The sequence below is a fragment of the Leucopleurus acutus genome, assembly GCF_964270905.1.
Source record: "Leucopleurus acutus genome assembly, chromosome: 1".
Taxonomy (NCBI): Eukaryota; Metazoa; Chordata; class Mammalia; order Artiodactyla; family Delphinidae; genus Leucopleurus; species Leucopleurus acutus.
Window position 1 is genome coordinate 125,474,733 of NC_139142.1, and position 18,526 is coordinate 125,493,258.

The 18,526-nt window shown below is 35.1% G+C and overlaps 1 protein-coding gene across 1 annotated transcript in view; it reads right to left on the reverse strand.

Moving 5' to 3' along the window:
- The window catches only part of RFX7 (regulatory factor X7), a gene marked incomplete at its 5' end in the record, with an annotated part of 150,023 nt that overhangs the window by 55,905 nt on the left and 75,592 nt on the right, over nucleotides 1–18,526 (reverse strand). Inside the window, 2 exons of the mRNA XM_082846338.1 lie at nucleotides 10,394–10,516; nucleotides 11,886–11,968. Coding sequence (XP_082702464.1) covers nucleotides 10,394–10,516; nucleotides 11,886–11,968 — 206 coding nt within the window. The remainder of the gene's footprint in view (nucleotides 1–10,393; nucleotides 10,517–11,885; nucleotides 11,969–18,526) is intronic.

The following is an 18,526-nucleotide window of genomic DNA, read 5'->3' on the forward strand; positions in this document are numbered from 1 at the left end:
CTATTTTGGGTCAAAGAAGAAATCAAAGCTATAATTGCACACTATCAGAAAATAAAGGTATATTAGAAAATAAAGGTAATCATATCCATACCTAAGGACTATACAGCCAGAACTATAAGAGGCAAATTCATAGATATAAAGATGGCTCTCCTGAATGGAAAGAGTCGTGTAGAATGTTGACTACCAAGCCGTGTATAGCAGAGGAATGAAAGTGGAATTAAAAATAAAGATCCAATTCGGAGATTTTTTTTTTTGAGCTTTTATATTCAAGTTTATTCTTCATTTAATTTTTTTTTTTGGTGGTACACGGGCCTCTCATTGCTGTGGCCTCTCCCCTTGCGGAGCACAGGCTCCGGACGCGCAGGCTCAGCGGCCATGGCTCACGGGCCTAGCCGCTCCGCGCCATGTGGGATCTTCCCGGACCGGGGCACGAACCCGTGTCCCCTGCATCGGCAGGCGGACTCTCAACCACTGCGCCACCAGGGAAGCCCCTTCATTTAATTTTTAAAACACTACTATAGTTGAATATTAAAACAAACAGTAGCAAGTAGTGAGCATATTATGATTACGGTCCTTCACTCAATCACTACTGCAAATAAAATGCCAACAGTGAGTGTTATTCACTGGCCATATTAGGAGGTCTGACAAGGAACACCACCCCAAGGATGATGTTCATCATTTTCATATGCTTCTCCATTGTAATGGTGCCGTCTTTTTTATCTTAAATATGAAAAGAATGGAAACAAAGTAAGCATTCCATTTAATAAGGAAAAAACCTGAGAAAATCAGGATAACAAAAATAGACACCTAAAAATGAGACATCAGGCAAAAAAAAAAAAAAAACTGACTTATCAATCTTGGGTTTTTTTTTAAGAAAACCAATAAAAATAAACTACAGCTAAATATACTTTGAAAAAAAGAGGAAAATTCAAATGACTAAAACTAGAAATATAAAAAAGGATATAACAGATAAAGAAGATATTCAATTTGTGAGAAAACAGTATATATAATGTTATGCCAATATATTTGAAAATCTGAATGAATTCCAGGAAAAACCAATTACCAAAACTGACTAATGAAGTAAATATCTAACCAGAAAAAAAAAACCCCAAATTGTCAATGAATTACCTCCAACAAAGGTTCCAGGCCTAGATGGTATTATAGTTGAGTTCTTTAACATTTTCAAGAACAAATAATTCCCAAACTATATAAACTGTTCCAAAGCACAGGAAATTAGGGAAAGAGTTCTAATTCATTTACGAAGCTGGCCAAACCCGATATCAAAACTTGACAAAGACAGCACAAAAAAAGAAAATTACAGACCATATTCACTTATGAATATAGATGCAAAGATCCTAAAAAGTATACTTGAAAATAGAAACCAACAGTATGCTAAAAGATTACAGATCTTGACATGAAGAAGACATTCATTCTAGGAATAAAAGAAGGGTTTATATTAGGTAGTATCTTTATATATCATATCAATAGGTAACAGAAGAAGCAATGAATAATCTTAACAGATGCCCAAAAAGCATTAGATGAATTTCAATATCAATTTCTCATAAGAAAGCCAATAAAGTCTTGGTCAATTATAAATGATACACCCTTAACATCAAAGAACTGTAAGACAAAATGATGCCTATTATTGCTATTATTCAAAGTCAGAAGGAAAATCAATTCAATGTAATTAAATAAAGAGGATGAGGAAGATATACAGGATAAATGCTACCCAGAAGAGTCCAAAGCAACAGCTGAAAAATTAGGATTAAACAAAGTTCACTAAATATAAAATGTGCAACATAAATATAATAGAAGTCTACAGATAGCTTACAAACCAAACCAATAATAAAATACATTTTTCATAATATAAATAACATAATAAAAATTTGTAAGGAATAAACTTAACAAGAAAAATAAGTGGAGTCAATTGAAGGAAAAATAACTAAAACTTTACTGAACGACACGAGAAAGATGTTAAGAAACGTACTTCTAGCTCTGAAGTTAACTTTTCTAAAATAAATTTTCGTATTTAATGCATTTTGAATCAAAATTCCTTTGAGGTTTCCCTTTTAAAAAAAAGTTAGAAAAGTGATTCCAAACTTCACAAGAAATATTAAGTGGTATGAAAATAAAACCATGGAAATTTTTGAAAAAGAGGAATAATGAAGGAAGACTGTTCCCACTAGCTTTTTAAACATTTAATGGCTAAAATACTTACAAATGGTATGGTACTGGCATAAGAACAGAAAAATACAAAGGAAGAAAATTGAATCCTAAAGGCTTTAGTAAGACAAAAATTACATTATAGATTAGTATTGAGAAAAAAATTGTCAATAAATAAGACTGGGAAATTAACCATTTAGAAAAAATTAAAATTAGCTCCTTATCTTATGGCATTTATCAAAATAAATGTATATATTTGGTCTAGAAGAACTAATGGGTTATATGTGAAAAATGAAGTAAGTAATATCTAGGGAAAATACACATGAGTATTCAGCTGCTAATGGCATTGGGAAGAAGTTCTTTCTAAGCATAATAGCAATGTTACAAGCTGCAAAGAAAGAAGACAGATCAGACTACTTATTAAAAAATTAAATAATAAACAGCAATCTTGAAAAAAACTTATATTTCAATACTTAATATCCTTAATACATAATGGTTCATAAGCAGCAATTCCAATTGTAATAATCTACACTAAATTATATAGTCAAGAATGTTCACTGCAGTATTATTTGCAACTGTTCCCCCATTCAAGAATTGTGTAACCAGTGGGGTCAAGATTTGATTAAACAATAACAAGAACATATACATGAAAAGAAGGTGGTAGAAAAAATAAAAAGAATTAATAAGCCAAAATGGTTACTTGTAGGTAGTAAGATTACTGGTGCTAGTTTTCTTTTTATACATTTATAACTACCTGCCAAAACATTCATGATGAACACATACTACTTTCATAATTAGAAAAATTAACACATTAATCATCACTTTCATAAACACATGTGATTATCAGACTTCAGAAGTTTCAACAAATATAAAAATTCACAATAGTTTGTAAATCGACTGTCTTTGCATGTGGGAAGTCCCTTAAAACTTTGGTTCTATTAATATCTTAATTTAGCATAAAAATACAGTTAAAAGAAACCATACTGTCTTAGATTACATCTTCATTTTTTCTCTCAAAGGGATTCTGACTTTAATGGCTATGAAAGGGATTGATTTTCACACAAATATATCTAAACATCACTGCAATGAATAGGAATGGCTTAAAATAAATGTACATTTCACATTAATAATATTTTTCAATGAATATTTAGAACAGACTCAATTTAAGGTTTGTCACTCTATGTTTTTACTCAGGAAATCTCATTAAGGCACTCCAAACTGGAAAATGACTAGTCCAAAAGGCCTTTAGAAAAGGACAAAATTTCTCTAAAAATCTCTTCTGGCAGGAAGTGTTATTTTGTGTCTAATTGAAATCTCTCCTCCTGTGATTTAAACTTCTTGTCCTTTAAAAAAATATAGCTATATTCCATTTTGCTTTCTCTAGACAACATAATTTAAAAACGTTTAAGTATCTATTTCCTAATACTTTGATCTACTTTTTGCCTGTCTCTAGCCTTTCTACAGTTTTCATCAAGTTATTTAAACCCACATAGCAAATTATGGTTTTAGGCAATGTACAATGAAATGAGAGAATAGCTTGGAGCTCCCACATGCTGTAATTCTGTGGAAACACAAACATACTTTCTTCTTAGAACATGGCATGCTGCTAATAGATGTTACTGTGCTGTGTCTCTTACAACACTCACATTATCTGTATGCATGTATACTAACTGTATATTAACAGATTCATATTTTGTGCAGCTTATTTATTGACACTAAGTGGAAGCCCTAGGCAACTTTATTTCTAACTACTTTCCCAACCTATTCTACTCACTCTGCTTCATATCACTCAAATTGAACAGGTTTGCCTTCTCACCTATTATGAACTACTCATGGAATCTGAGTTCTAGCCTTATATTCATCCCTGACAAATTTTGGAACACTGGAAGAGTCACCTAACTTTCGAGTTTTAATGTTTTGCCTATACAATGGGGATGGTAGTGTACTAGAAGACTTATGAAGTCTTATAACACTGAAATTTTATTATGAATGTCAAGATCAGATTCCATTCAAGTCACTCATTTTTTTTGAATTTTATTTATTTTTTTATACAGCAGGTTCTTATTACTTATCCATTTTATACATATTAGTCAATCGCAATCTCCAAATTCATCACACCACCCCCCGAGCCCACCACTTTCTCCCCTTGGTGTCCATACGTTTGTTCTCTACATGTTTCTCTATTTCTGCCCTACAAACCAGTTCATCTGTACCATTTTTCTAGGTTCCACATATATGCATTAATGTACGATATTTATTTTTCTCTTTCTGACTTACTTCACTCTGTATGACAGTCTCTACATCCATCCACATCTCTACAAATGACCCAATTTCGTTTCTTTTTATGGCTGAATAATATTCCATTGTATATATGTACCACAACTTCTTTATCCATTTGTCTGTCAATGGTCATTTAGATTGCTTCCATGATCTGGCTATTGGAAATAGTGCTGCAATGAACATTAGGGTGCATGTGTCTTTTTGAAATATGGTTCTCTCTGGGTATATGCCCAGTAGTGGGATTGCTGGGTCATATGATTATTCTGTTTTTAGTTTTTTAAGGAACCTCCATACTGTTCTCCATAGTGGCTGTATCAATTTACATTTCCACCAATAGTGCAAAAGGGTTCCCTCTTCTCCACACCCTCTCCAGCATTTGTTGTTTGTAGATTTTCTGGTGATGCCCATTCTAACTGGTGTGAGGTGATACCTCACTGTAGTTTTGATATGCATTTCTCTAATAATTAGTGATATTGAGCAGCTTTTCATGTGCTTCCTGGCCATCTGTATGACTTCTTTGGAGAAATGTCTATTTAGGTCTTCTGCCCATTTTTGGATTGGGTTGTTTGTTTTTTTAATATTGAACTGCATGAGCTGTTTATACACTTTGGAGATTAATCCTTTGTCCACTGATTTGTTTGCAAATATTTTCTCCCATTCTGAGGGTTGTCTTTTCGTCTTGTTTATGGTTTTTCCTTTGCTGTGCAAAAGGTTTTAAGTTTCATTAGGTCCCATTTATTTATTTTTGGTTTTATTTCCATTACTCTAGGAGGTGGATCAAACAAAGAACTTGCTACGACTTATGTCAGAGAGTGTTCTTCCTATGCTTTCCTCTAAGAGTTTTATAGTGTCCAGTCTTACATTTAGGTCTCTAATCCATTTTGAGTTTATTTTTGTGTATGGTGTTAGGGAGTGTTCTAATTTCATTCTTTTACATGTAGCTGTCCAGTTTTCCCAGCACCACTTATTGAAAAGACTGTCTTTTCTCCATTGTATATCCCTGCCTCCTTTGTCATAGATTAGTTGACCATAGGTGTGTGGGTTTATCTCTGGGCTTTCTATCGTGTTCCATAGATCTATATTTCTGTTTTTGGGCCAATACCATACTGTCTTGATTACTGTAGCTTTGTAGTATAGTCTGAAGTCAAGGAGTCTGATTCCTCCAGCTCTATTTTTCTTCCCTCAAGACCGCTTTGGCTATTGGGGGTCTTTTGTGTTTCCATACAAATTTTAAGATTTTTTTTTCTAGTTCTGTAAAAAATGCCATTGGTAATTTGATAGGGATTGCATTGAATCTGTAGATTGCTTTGGGTAGTATAGTCATTTTCACAATATTGATTCTTCCAATCCAAGAACATGGTATATCTCTCCATCTGTTGATACCATCCTTAACTTCTTTCATCAGTGTCTTACAGTTTTCTGCATACAGGTCTTTTGTCTCCCTAGGAAGGTTTATTCCTAGGTATTTCATTCTTTTTGTTGCAGTGGTAAATGGGAGTGTTTCCTTAATTTCACTTTCAGATTTTTCATCATTAGTGTATAGGAATGCAAGAGATTTCTGTGCATTAATTTTGTATCCTGCAACTTTACCAAATTCATTGATTAGCTCTAGTAGTTTTCTGGTGGCATCTTTAGGATTATCTATGTATAGTATCGTGCCATCTGCAAACAGTGACAGTTTTACATCTTCTTTTCCAATTTGTATTCCTTTATTTCTTTTTCTTCTCTGATTGCTGTGGCTAGGACTTCCAAAACTATGTTGAATAATAGTGGCGAGAGTGGGCATCCTTGTCTCGTTCCTGAACTTAGAGGAAATACTTTCAGCTTTTCACCATTGAGAATGATGTTTGCTGTGGGTTTGTCGTATATGGCCTTTATTATGTTGAGGTAGGTTCTCTTTATGCCCACTTTCTGGAGAGTTTTTATCATAAATGGGTATTCAATTTTGTCAAAAGCCTTTTCTGCATCTGTTGAGATGATCATATGGTTTTTACTCTCAGTTTGTTAATATGGTGTATCACGTTGATTGATTTGCATATACTGAAGAATCCTTGCATCCCTGGGAAAAATCCCACTTGATCATAGTGTATGATCCTTTTAATGTGTTGTTGGATTCTGTTTGCTAGTATTTTGTTGAGGATTTTTGCACCTATATTCATCTGTGATACTGGTCTGTAATTTTCTTTTTTTGAGTATCTTTGTCTGGTTTTGGTATCAGGGTGATGGTGGCCTCACAGAATGAGTTTGGGAGTGTTTCTTCCTCTGTAATTTTTTGGAAGCATTTGAAAAGGATGGGTGTTAGCTCTTCTCTAAATGTTTGACAGAATTCACCTGTGAAGCCATCTTGGCCTAGACTTTTGTGTTTGTTGGAAGGTTTTTAATCACAGTTTCAATTTCTTTACTTCTGATTGGTCTCTTCAGATTGTCTATTTATTCCTGGTTCACTCTTGGAAGGTTATATCTTCCTAATAATTTGTCCATTTCTTCCAGGTTGTCCATTTTATTGGCATAGAGTTATCTGTAGTAGTCTCTTAGGATGCTTTGTATTAGTGTGGTGTCTGTTGTAACTTCTCCTTTTTCATTTCTAATTTTATTGATTTGAGTCCTCTCCCTCTTATTCTTGATGAGTCTGGCTAATGGTTTATCAATTTTCTTTATCTTCTCAAAGAACAAGCTTTTAGTTTTATTGATCTTTGCTATTGTTTTCTTTGTTTCTATTTAATTTATTTCTGCTCTGATCTTTATGATTTCGTTCTTTCTACTAAGTTTGGGTTTTGTTTGTTCTTCTTTCTGTAGTTCTTTTAGGTGTAAGATTAGATTGTTTGAGATTTTTCTTGTTTCTTGAGGTAGGCTTGTTTTGCTATAAACTTCCCTCTTAGAACTGCTTTTGCTACATCACGTAAGTTTTGGATCGTCGTGTTTTCGTTGTCATTTGTCTCTAGGTATTTTTTGATTTCCTCTTTGATTTCTTCAGTGATATTTTGGTTATTTAGTAACGCATTGTTTAGCCTCCATGTGTTTGTGATTTTTATGTTTTTTTTCCCTGTAACTGATTACTAATCTCATAGTGTTGTGGTCAGAAAAGATGCTTGATATGATTTCAATTTTCTTAAATTACTGAGGCTTGATTTGTGACCCAAGATGTAATCTATCCTGGAGAATGTTCCATGTGCAGTTCAGAAGAAACTGTAATCTGCTGTTTTTGGATGGAATGTCCTATAAATATCAATTAAATCTATCTGGTGTATTGTATCATTTAAAGCTTGTGTTTCTTTATTAATTTTCTGTTTGGATGATCTGTCCATCAGTGTAAATGAGGTGTTAAAGTCCCCCACCACTATTGTGTTACTGTCGATTTCCTCTTTTATAGCTGTTTTAGCAGTTGCCTTATGTATTGAGGTGCTCCTATGTTGGGTGCATATATATTTATAATTGTTATACCTTCTTCTTGGATTGATCCCTTCATCATTATGTAGTGTCCTTCCCTGTCTCTTGTAACATTCTTTGATTTAAAGTCTGTTTTATCTTATATGAGTATTGCTACTTCAGCTTTCTTTTGATTTCCATTTGCATGGAATATCTTTTTCCATCCCCTCACTTTCAGTCTGTATGTGTCCCTAGGTCTGAAGTGCTTCTGCTGGGTGCCCTCTGGTGGATGAGGCTATTTAAGAGGCTTGTGCAAGTTTCCTGATGGGAGAGACTGGTCCCTAGTCACTCTTAATATTAAATTAGTGCCTACTATGTGGAAACACTATGTAGAATACAACAGTGAATAGCGTACATTCTTAGTGAAATGTGTTTTGAACTAAAATACTCAGACTCAGTTACAGTACTATTGTATAGTAATATACTGATTTTTATAAAGAGACAATCATTAGTATAATACTTTCAAATTCCATGAACAGAACTGGTATTTCTTTCCTATTTACGTCATTATCAAGAATTTCCCTTACCTACTACTTCCTTTTAAAACTCTAGTCTAAGTTACTTCCTTTTATTTCAGTTGCTCTCTACTGAATTGCGAATAAACCGCTCAAAATTGGAGCTACCATTCCTTGTCCCAAAACAATGTTATGTTTTGGTTCTCTTTTGTTTAGGGAAAACCTTTAACTTTTCTTAGTGAAAAAAATTGTAAGAATTTATGAGAACCTTAGAAAATGATTTCACAGCAAAATATTATAGAAAAATATAACTGTGCTTTGCCCAAGGCAGGAAACTTTTAGGAACGTAAGGACTACTTTAATGGTTCAGAGTCATACTTCCACAAATGTAGGGTGCTGTCTCTAATGGTGATGCAAAGGGTTGTGCTGGGGAAGGATATCACTTCAAAAATATATAAATATCCTCGGTTTCCTTATTAATTCATTATGGAAATGTCATGCATTAATTTGTCCGATTTGCCTTTTGGGAAACATGAGACATTTTGGATAATTTGTTTTCCTCATTTCCTACCTCAGACAACTTTCAGGATTTTAGAGCTAAAAGAAACCTCATACCTCTTCAATCACCTCATTTTATAGATTATGCAACTGAAAAAATAGTGGTTAAAACACCTGTCCAGGTCACACAAGTTTAACAACAGAACCTATTCTCTTGATCCTCGATACAGGGTTTCTTAAACATATCACGTTTGCTTGATATTAATAAACTTTTAATGAATTTAAATTTACTTCTTTGTAGTTTCACAAGGTTATCTGTATCTTAATTAGAATTAACTTGTAGTTAAGAATTCATGCTCACTATATATATATTTTTTATATATATATTTTTTTGTTTGTTTGTTTTTGTTTTTTCATATTCTTGATGAGGGCAGAAGCTGTGTTTTATTTGTTCTATCCTCAGAACTTCTTACAGGGTTTGACATGGCACATAGCAGGTATTCAGTAGACTGTTGTAGACTGAGAAAATGAACTTTATAGACTTGCATCACATGTACTCTTAGCTTTAATTTTTCTAAAGAGGAAAAATCTAAAGCTGTTCAGTTTACCCTTGTTGCCTTGATTATTTCAGACATATTTCTCTAGACTTTCTCCAGTTCTACTGCATTTCTTAAGGTGAGGGAATCAGAATTTTGAATGAGCACAGAAAGTTTTCTTTCTAGATACCAATAATCTTCTCAGTAAGTGTAGTTCTTTTGCATCATCTTACACTGGCTAACAGCAGCACTTATTTGACACTTTTCTTCCACATTGTGTAAGTACAACACATACGTGGTCCTTGCTTTGATATTTCAATACCCAGAAAATTTTGGTTTCACTTACTCTGCTAGAACAAATTCCTGCTTCCAAATCAATTATAAAATGTTAAACAAGACTAGATTCAGCATCTATGACATTTATCCAGAAAGGCCCATTAGCCTCTATACTTGTGTTTTCCGTGTTTAAATAAGTTATCTGTACAATCAAAACTGTTTGAGTGTCTTCTATGTGCAAGCCACTGAACTCCTTCAACTGACTAAGTAATTCACAACATTCCAGATACTTAGCTTTTTCTCGGGTTGGCACAGAAAATGATTAGGAAAGTTTTGGATTCATGAAAAAGACATTTAAGAAATCTAAATAAAAAACATGTTTTAGTTTTTCCTTATGCATTGATTTATTTATTGCCGTCCACTGTCCCTCTACGAACCCCAGACACACCCTTCTTGTCATCCTTAAGAACTTCACAGGAATCCTTTTATTCACCAAACCTACTCCATTGTCCCTCTGCCTTCAGACATCCCTCCTGTGATCCAGAAGAACTCTAAAGAAATCCTTTTATTCAGTAATCCTGTTCTTTATTACACACGCTACCAGAGGAGCTTAGAAATGAATGGAATCCAGAGATTTCTAAGTTAAACTCTCATATACCAGTATGATATTTGCCAATGATAAAACAAATCATTGTAGCCAAGTGTAGTATATCATCTCTTTAATATACTGCATGCCTGACATATACACATAATACTTACTTGTACTCATCATAGACTTCCTGTTTGGGCAGTGAAGTCTCAGGATGCTCCTCTAGGGTATTCCGAATCCAGGAAAAGGCATGCATTTGCTGTGCCCGACTAGATGACATGGCATTCTGATCACTAATCATAAAACAAAAACATGTTTTAGCTGAACTAGACAGCAATTCATTGACAATTTTTGAACCAGGCCTAAATGTTCCACTAAAGGACTGTGTGTAAACTCACTATAAATGACCAAACCAAACTCAGGACATAAAGTATATGCCTAGTTATCCAAATACAAATTGTCCACCTGTGGTTGTGAGCCATTTTCTATAGCTAGTGTCTGACTAAAGTTATCGCCCTGTTCCATCCCCACCAACGTCTCTAAACTGGCAGAGATGATGGAGCATTGAAAACATAAGGTATTTGTTCGGCCAAAATTACCTCTAAGGGGATATTTGTTTATTTACTTGCCTGTTCATTTGCCTAAACTTACCAAATCATCAAACTATAAAATGAAAGTTATGGAAAAAATTGTTTATTTTCTATTTGCTTAGCATTCTCAAGTAACTACCCTGAATCTTACTAAAGCCTCTATGATCCAGAATGGAATTCACACTGGAGAGATCCTGAAAGGACAAGTCTCCCTCTATGGTCCTTTCTGTAACCAGTCCTCCTCTCCAGGACAACACCTCCACTAAACATCATAAATTTTTATTATCTGGCAGTGTCTCTTATAACATGAGGGAAGCTCCTCACTCATAAATAATAATTTATGCATTTTCAAAGAAATTACTGAGCAATTTCTAGGACAGAGAATTATTAAAATAGTTACAAAATGTGGTCCAAGGGGAAAAAAGTAAAAGCAACAGATTTTTCATTCCAGTTCTTTTCATACCTATACTTTTAAAGTAATGTTAAGCATAACTTATATGAATGAAATGAACTCTGAGAAATACTTAAAAGGGTAGAGAAACTCCTTTAAGAACAGAATGCATGAACCAACAACTTTTCTCTATATTTTCTAAATGAGGTTATTAAATATTTGTACTAATGAAAATAGAGTAATACCCCGCAAGCACTTAAAACATCACACATGTATCATAAATTCATGTGCCATACAGGCAATTCATTTTTTTTTTCTTTTTTATGCTCTGTGATCTGCTTACCTGACAGTACCTAAAAAAACTCTTGCACTTTATTGCTCACAATACTTATCTGTTTATTCTTTGGCTTTCTGTTCAATTTTCAAAATCTGCCACACTGTATAAATACACTAATCTGTTTATAAAACATAACCCAACTGCATTTCACAGCACTCATCCAGGTACACAAATGAATTAGCAAAAACTATGGGTAAACACTTAACCAAATATGATCAAAGACTAAAAAGATCTACTGTTTTGACAGTCTGTTTCCTGATGGTTTTAGGAATAGTGCAAAACAATAACAACCACAACACACACATAAACACTGTAACTGAGGCAAAGACAAGAAGTGATATTACCTTTTCTCTCCATTGCTGAGACCAGAAGGCAGCTGAAGGTAGAGGTAGAGTTTCTCTAGGTCTGTAAACTTCTCAACTTCTTGCTGGTTAAAAAGGATTAAAAAGGAAGATCATTTAAAAAATTCTTGTTTCTCCCTCAACAAAATTTACTAACACCTCCCTAAAAATACTATCTAAATTTAAACCAGGTGGAATGAATCACTTGCCAAAGAAAACAGAATCTAGGCTTTTTTCTTATCAGTAAAATAATACAGTCAAATTGTGTGATAAATTTATTGCATATAAAAAGTTGGTAAGAGAAAATGGTACTTTCCTATTAATTCTTACATTCTAGGTATAAATAAAACCATAAATCAATGCTTAAACGAAAACTTCTCATCTTAAATCACATTTAAAGAAGGAGGGTTGTGCAATATTACAGGAAAAGTACTAGATTGGGAGTCAAGAAGACTATTTATTAGTTGGCCTTAGCCTAACGATTTAACTGGTTATGAGGCTTCCATGCTCTGGCGGATTTTCCTTAGAAATGTGAAATGAATGAGATGATTTCTAGGCTTCTTTTCTATTTCTCAAAAATCTAGAACATGTGACTGATGATGCTACTATCACTGGGGGTGGAACTGAGGTTTAAAAATATAGTTATCCCTCAATATCCATGGATAATTGGTTCCAGGAACCCCCTTCTCCCCTCCACGGATACCAAAATCCACAGATACACAAGTTCTTTATATAAAATGGTGTTATATAGCTAGTACTCCTTATGCACAGTTCCTCCATAACTGAGGAATCAAATCTGATCCAGGGTTGGTCTAATCCGCGAATGCAGAACCTGTGGATACGGAGGGCCAACTGTTCCAAAGTACAACTAACAATCTGTTCCATGCTATGCAGATGTAATTACTCTCTGACTTGCAACAGTGGATGCTATTTGGAGAACCTACTTGTAAGACTGTCTATCACTACTGTTGTGCAACTTTGTCATTTTGTCTATAAATGTACCCTTTAAGAAAATTTCTGCTATGCAGAGGACTGTATAGTTTTCTTTCCCAGCTGAGTTTGCCACAGGATAGCTTTAAATGTGCCACAAATCCTACTGCAATAAAAAAAACATAATAAAATTTTGGTAGCCTAATTCATTACGACTGAATTGCATTGCAATGGAAAATATGGACAGATTACTGGCATTCTTGGTGGCAGAATTTATTCTTACACAATAAAGCATAGCTCAAACATAGATCCAATTTTTTAAAAAAGCTTACAATGATATAATTTAGCCTGTTCTTATTTTCACCAGAATTCATTCACGAAACAGTTTAATCTTAGAATTTATCCATAGAATGACTTAATCTATCAATTACATGCAATTAACTCTCAAATCCATATTTTTTTCATTCCACTGTCTATAGGGTATTTTCCAATTAGCTCTTGCTTTAATATCTGATAGACTGATCAGCAATTATCCTGCATAACTCTTCCCTTGACAACAACAAAAAACCTCTACACGTACACAGGCATTTTCTTTCTCAGTTGTTACTTAGCACCTTCTTTTCTCTAGTTTCCCAGTGTTCAGTTTTGAGTCTGCCTAGTTTTGTTCCTCTTGTTGTATTACACTCTAATCCTTCATTTAGCCTTCTTAACTCTTTCCACCATGTTCTTCTAGTCTATTTCCCAGCCACCACATTAGTTTAAGTCTTTAGCCGTCTTTCTTTTAACAATAAAGGAGAATTCATCTACTCATTTATTTATTCACTAAGCTTACTTTCTGCAATGTTCCACAAATGATTTATAACTATGAACTTATACGGTGTATCACAACCTATACAAAGACTGGAAATAGACAGATGAACAACACAACAATAGGCCCTGCCCTTAAGGAACTTACAATGATTCTTGAATTACTAAAAATGTCTAACTACTTGCTTTCCCTGCCTCCAGCCTTTCCCCACTTTCATCTGTTGAAATGGAAATAAAAACAAAAATAAACAAATGGGACCTAATGAAACTTAAAAGCTTTTACACAGCAAAGGAAACCATAAACAAGACAAAAAGACAACCCTCAGAATGGGAGAAAATATTTGCAAATGAAGCAACTGACAAAGGATTAATCTCCAAAATTTACAAGCAGCTCATGCAGCTCAATATCAAAAAAAGAAACAACCTAATCCAAAAATGGGCAGAAGACCTAAATAGACATTTCTCTGAAGAAGCTATACAGATTGCCAACAAACACATGAAAGGTTGCTCAACATCATTAATCATTAGAGAAATGCAAATCAAAACTACAATGAGATATCATCTCACACCCATCAGAATGGTCATCATCAAAAAATCTACAAACAATAAATGCTGGAGAAGGTGTGGAGAAAAGGGAACCCTCTTGCACTGTTGGTGGGAAGGTAAATTGATACAGCCACTGTGGAGAACAGTATGGAGGTTCCTTAAAAAACTATAAATAGAACTACCATATGACCCAGCAATCCCACTACTGGGCATATACCCTGAGAAAACCATAATTCAAAAAGAGTCATGTACCACAATGTTCACTGCAGCACTATTTAAAATAGCCATGACATGGAAACAACCTAAGTGTCCACTGACAGATGAATGGATAAAGAAGATGTGGCACATATATACAATGGAATGTTACTCAGCCATAAAAAGAAATGAAATTGAGTTATTTGTAGTGAGGTGGATGGACCTAGAGTCTGTCATACAGAGTGAAGTACGTCAGAAAAAGAAAAACAAATACCGTATGCTAACACATATATATGGAATCTAAGAAAAAAAAAGGTCATGAAGAACCTAGGGGCAAGACAAGAATTAAGACACAGACCTACTAGAGAATGGACTTGAGGATACGGGGAGGGGGAAGGGTAAGCTGGGACGAAGTGCGAGAGTGCCATGGACATATATACACTACCAAAAGTAAGAGATAGCTAGTGGGAAGCAGCTGCATAGCACAGGGAGATCAGCTCAGTGCTTTGTGACCACCTAGAGGGGTGGGATAGGGAGGGAGGGAGGGAGGGAGACGCAGGAGGGAAGAGATGTGGGGACATATGTATATGTATAACTGATTCACTTTGTTATAAAGCAGAAACTAACACACCATTGTAAAGCAATTATACTCCAATAAAGATGTTAAAAAAAAATAAAATGATGTAATGGAGATAAGCAATAAAATAAATAAATAAATATCACCCCTAAAATACCTCTTGTTCAATATTGTTAACATTACCCACTTAATCCCAACAGTCCCTCTCATATTAAATCGAAAATAGATTATGTTACCAAAAAATCCATTCGTATTATTATGGGCAAAGTCTGAGAGAACACAACATAAAACATCATTTTTTTTGGACAAAGAAACTCTCTCTCTCAATGGAATATTATTCAGCCATAATAATGAGGGAAATCTTGCCATTTGTGGCAACATGGATGGACCTGGAGGGCACTATGCTAAGTGAAATAAGTGAGACAAAAAAGGATAAACAGCGTATGATCTCCCTTATATGTGGAATCTAAAAACAACAACAAAACAGACAAAAAAACCCTGAGCCCATGGATATAGTGACGACTGGTGGTGGCCTGAGGTGGGGGGGTGGGAGTGGGAGTGGGGAAAATGGGTGAAGGAGGTCAAAAAGGTAAAAATTTCCAGTTACAAAATGAATGTCATAGGGATATAATGTACAGCATGGTGATTACAATTAATAATACTGTATTGCATATTTGAAAGTAGCTAGGATGGTAGATCTTGAAAGTTCCTGTCGTAAGAAAACTTATGTATGGTGACGGATGTTAACTAGATTTACTGGGGTGATCATTCTGCAATACAAGCATACCTCGAGGTACTATAGGTTCAGTTTCAGACCACTGCAATAAAACAAATACCGCAATAAGGTGAGTCACACAAATTTTTTGGTTTCTTAGTGCATATAAAAGTTATCTTTACCCTATACTATAGTCTATCAAGTATGCAATAGCATTACGTTTAATAAAACAAGGTACATACCTTAATTAAAAATACTTTATTGCTAAAAACATGCTAACCATCATCTGACAATGCAGGCTGGCTTACCACAAACCTTCAATTTATAAAAAATGCAGTATCTGTAAAGTGTAATAAAGCGCAATAAAATGAGGTGTACCTGTATATACAAGTATCAAATCATTATGTTGTACACCTGAAACTAATATAATGTTATGTCAGTTACACCTCACTTAAAAAACATCAAATGAAAAACACATCATTTTTGATGACTAAGAATAAAAAAACTTCATACTGTTGGAGAAACCTTGGATGCTACAGTTTTCAATTTTTATATATGCTAGAGAAAAGAACAGAGAAGAAATTCCAGAAGGAATTCAGAAGATAATCCAAATTAGGATAAAGTGCCAAAGAGATCTAATTTAAAGACGGAATAGTTTTGAAAAAGATCAAACTCACTGCTGCCCCCCTTTTTTTTGCCTTTCAAACAATGAAAACTTACTACTGTCAATCACTCTTTTATTTGTTATGTAGGACTCAACACACAGAAGAAAAAATTGGGGGGGTTTACTAAAACTGATTATCCAAATTCTATGAAGCAAATGAGAACAAAACGATGCAAGTGTATAGTGATGGCATTCCAGTCCAGCAAAGCTGAGTTCACCACGAGGATTTTTGGTTTTGGATACACTTGTCATTTACGGCTAATCACTGGCTTCCAAAACAATGATCAGTGGTGTAGAAGACCTTAACCTTGCTTGATTATCAAGTCAAGAATATCATTTGGCAAGTATGTTAAACCTCAGATTATTTGATATACTTTGTAAAGATTTAAACATCAAGAATAAAAGGTTTGGACTTGCAAGGTGGCACAGTGGTTAACAATCCACCTGCCAATGCAGGGGACATGGGTTCGATTCCTGGTCCGGGAAGATCCCACGTGCCATGGAGCAACTGAGCCCGTGCGCCACAACTACTGAGCCTGTGCTCTAGAGCCCACGTGCCACAGCTACTGAAGTTCGCGGGCCTAGAGCCCGTGCTCTGCAACAAGAGAGGTCACCGCAATGAGAAGACCGTGCACCGCAACGAAGAGTAGCCCCCGCTCGCCACTACAGAAGGCCCGAGAGCAGCAACGAAGACCCAATGCCGCCAAAAAATAAAGAATTAGCTTTCTGTTCCAAGTGGAGATTCATTGGTTGTCAAAAAGAAATAAGTTTGATGCATTTATGAAATGAAGGACAAAGCTGCTTTATTTTTAGAGTATTAGGAAAAAGACCAACTGCATAAATTTAAAAAAATTATAATTTAAAAACTCAGCCATAAAAAGAAATGAAGTATTGATACATGCTGCAACATGGATGAACCCTGAAAACATTACGCTAAGTGAAAGAAGCCAGTCACAAAAAGCCACATATCAAATGCTTTCACTTTTATGAAATACGCCGAACAGTCAAATCCATGGAGAGAGAAAGATTAGTGGCTGCCAAGGACTGGGAGGAGGGGAGTAAGAGGACTGACTGCTTAGTGGGTTTCCTTTTGGGGTGATGAAATCATGTTTTAGAGCTGGGTAGAGGCAGTGTTTACATAACATTATGAATATACTATAATAAATATCATTAATGATAAACTTTATGTTAAGTGTATTTTACAATTAAAAAATCACAATTTTTAATAGCACTTGGCATATTTGGCAGATATATCTGAATATCTGACCTGAAACGTCAAATGACAAACAACAACATCTCTACTCATTAGTCTTAAAAGTCTTCGTTTTCTCGAGTTGAAGAAGTTAAGTTCTCAAAGCAAAGTTACTGAAAATGTCTTCAAGTTTAGGGGGAACCTCAAATATTATCTAGTCTGTTGAATGAACTAAGGTGATGATTTCCCACTACTGGAGTTGAAAATCTTGCCCAAAAGCTTATGGGGACTTCTCTCTCACACACTTCAATCTTTGCAAGAAGATATCCAAGGGATCTTGGAACTAAAGTTTGATTTAGATGTCAAAGACATTCCAGGAAACCCCTTTGGAGAATTTTTGGTAAAAATCTCCCTGTTTACTTCCCGGTAAGTAAGCAGACCTTGTGTGTCGATCATCCCATTTACATAAGCATACATTTATGTAGCTGGTTTTTCAGAAACTTTGGGTATGAAAACAAAGCAATGTTACAGACTTAATGTTGCAAATGATCCAGATAGTGCTTTGCTCTTTCACATCCTAGACAGAAAAGCATATAGCAAACAACCAGATTCAACATTCACTTTGATATCATGTGATCCAGAGAAAATTAAAGGTGTAAACCAAAATATACAAGATCAAGTTACTTTTGGAGGATCAAGGTGGAGTTTTGTGTTCGAGTTCTACCACTCCTATGCCCTTCCCCTCTGAAACTTTGGCTGATAAAGAATATTCACATGGGGCTTCCCTGGTGGCGCAGTGGTTGAGAGTCTGCCTGCCAATGCAGGGGACGTGGGTTCGTGCCCCAGTCTGGGAGGATCCCACATGCCGCGGAGCGGCTGGGCCCGTGAGCCATGGCCACTGAGCCTGTGCGTCCGGAGCCTGTGCTCCGCAACGGAAGAGGCCACAACAGTGAGAGGCCTGCGTACCGCAAAAAAAAAAAAAAGAGAGAAAGAAAAAAAAGAATATTGACATGAGGAA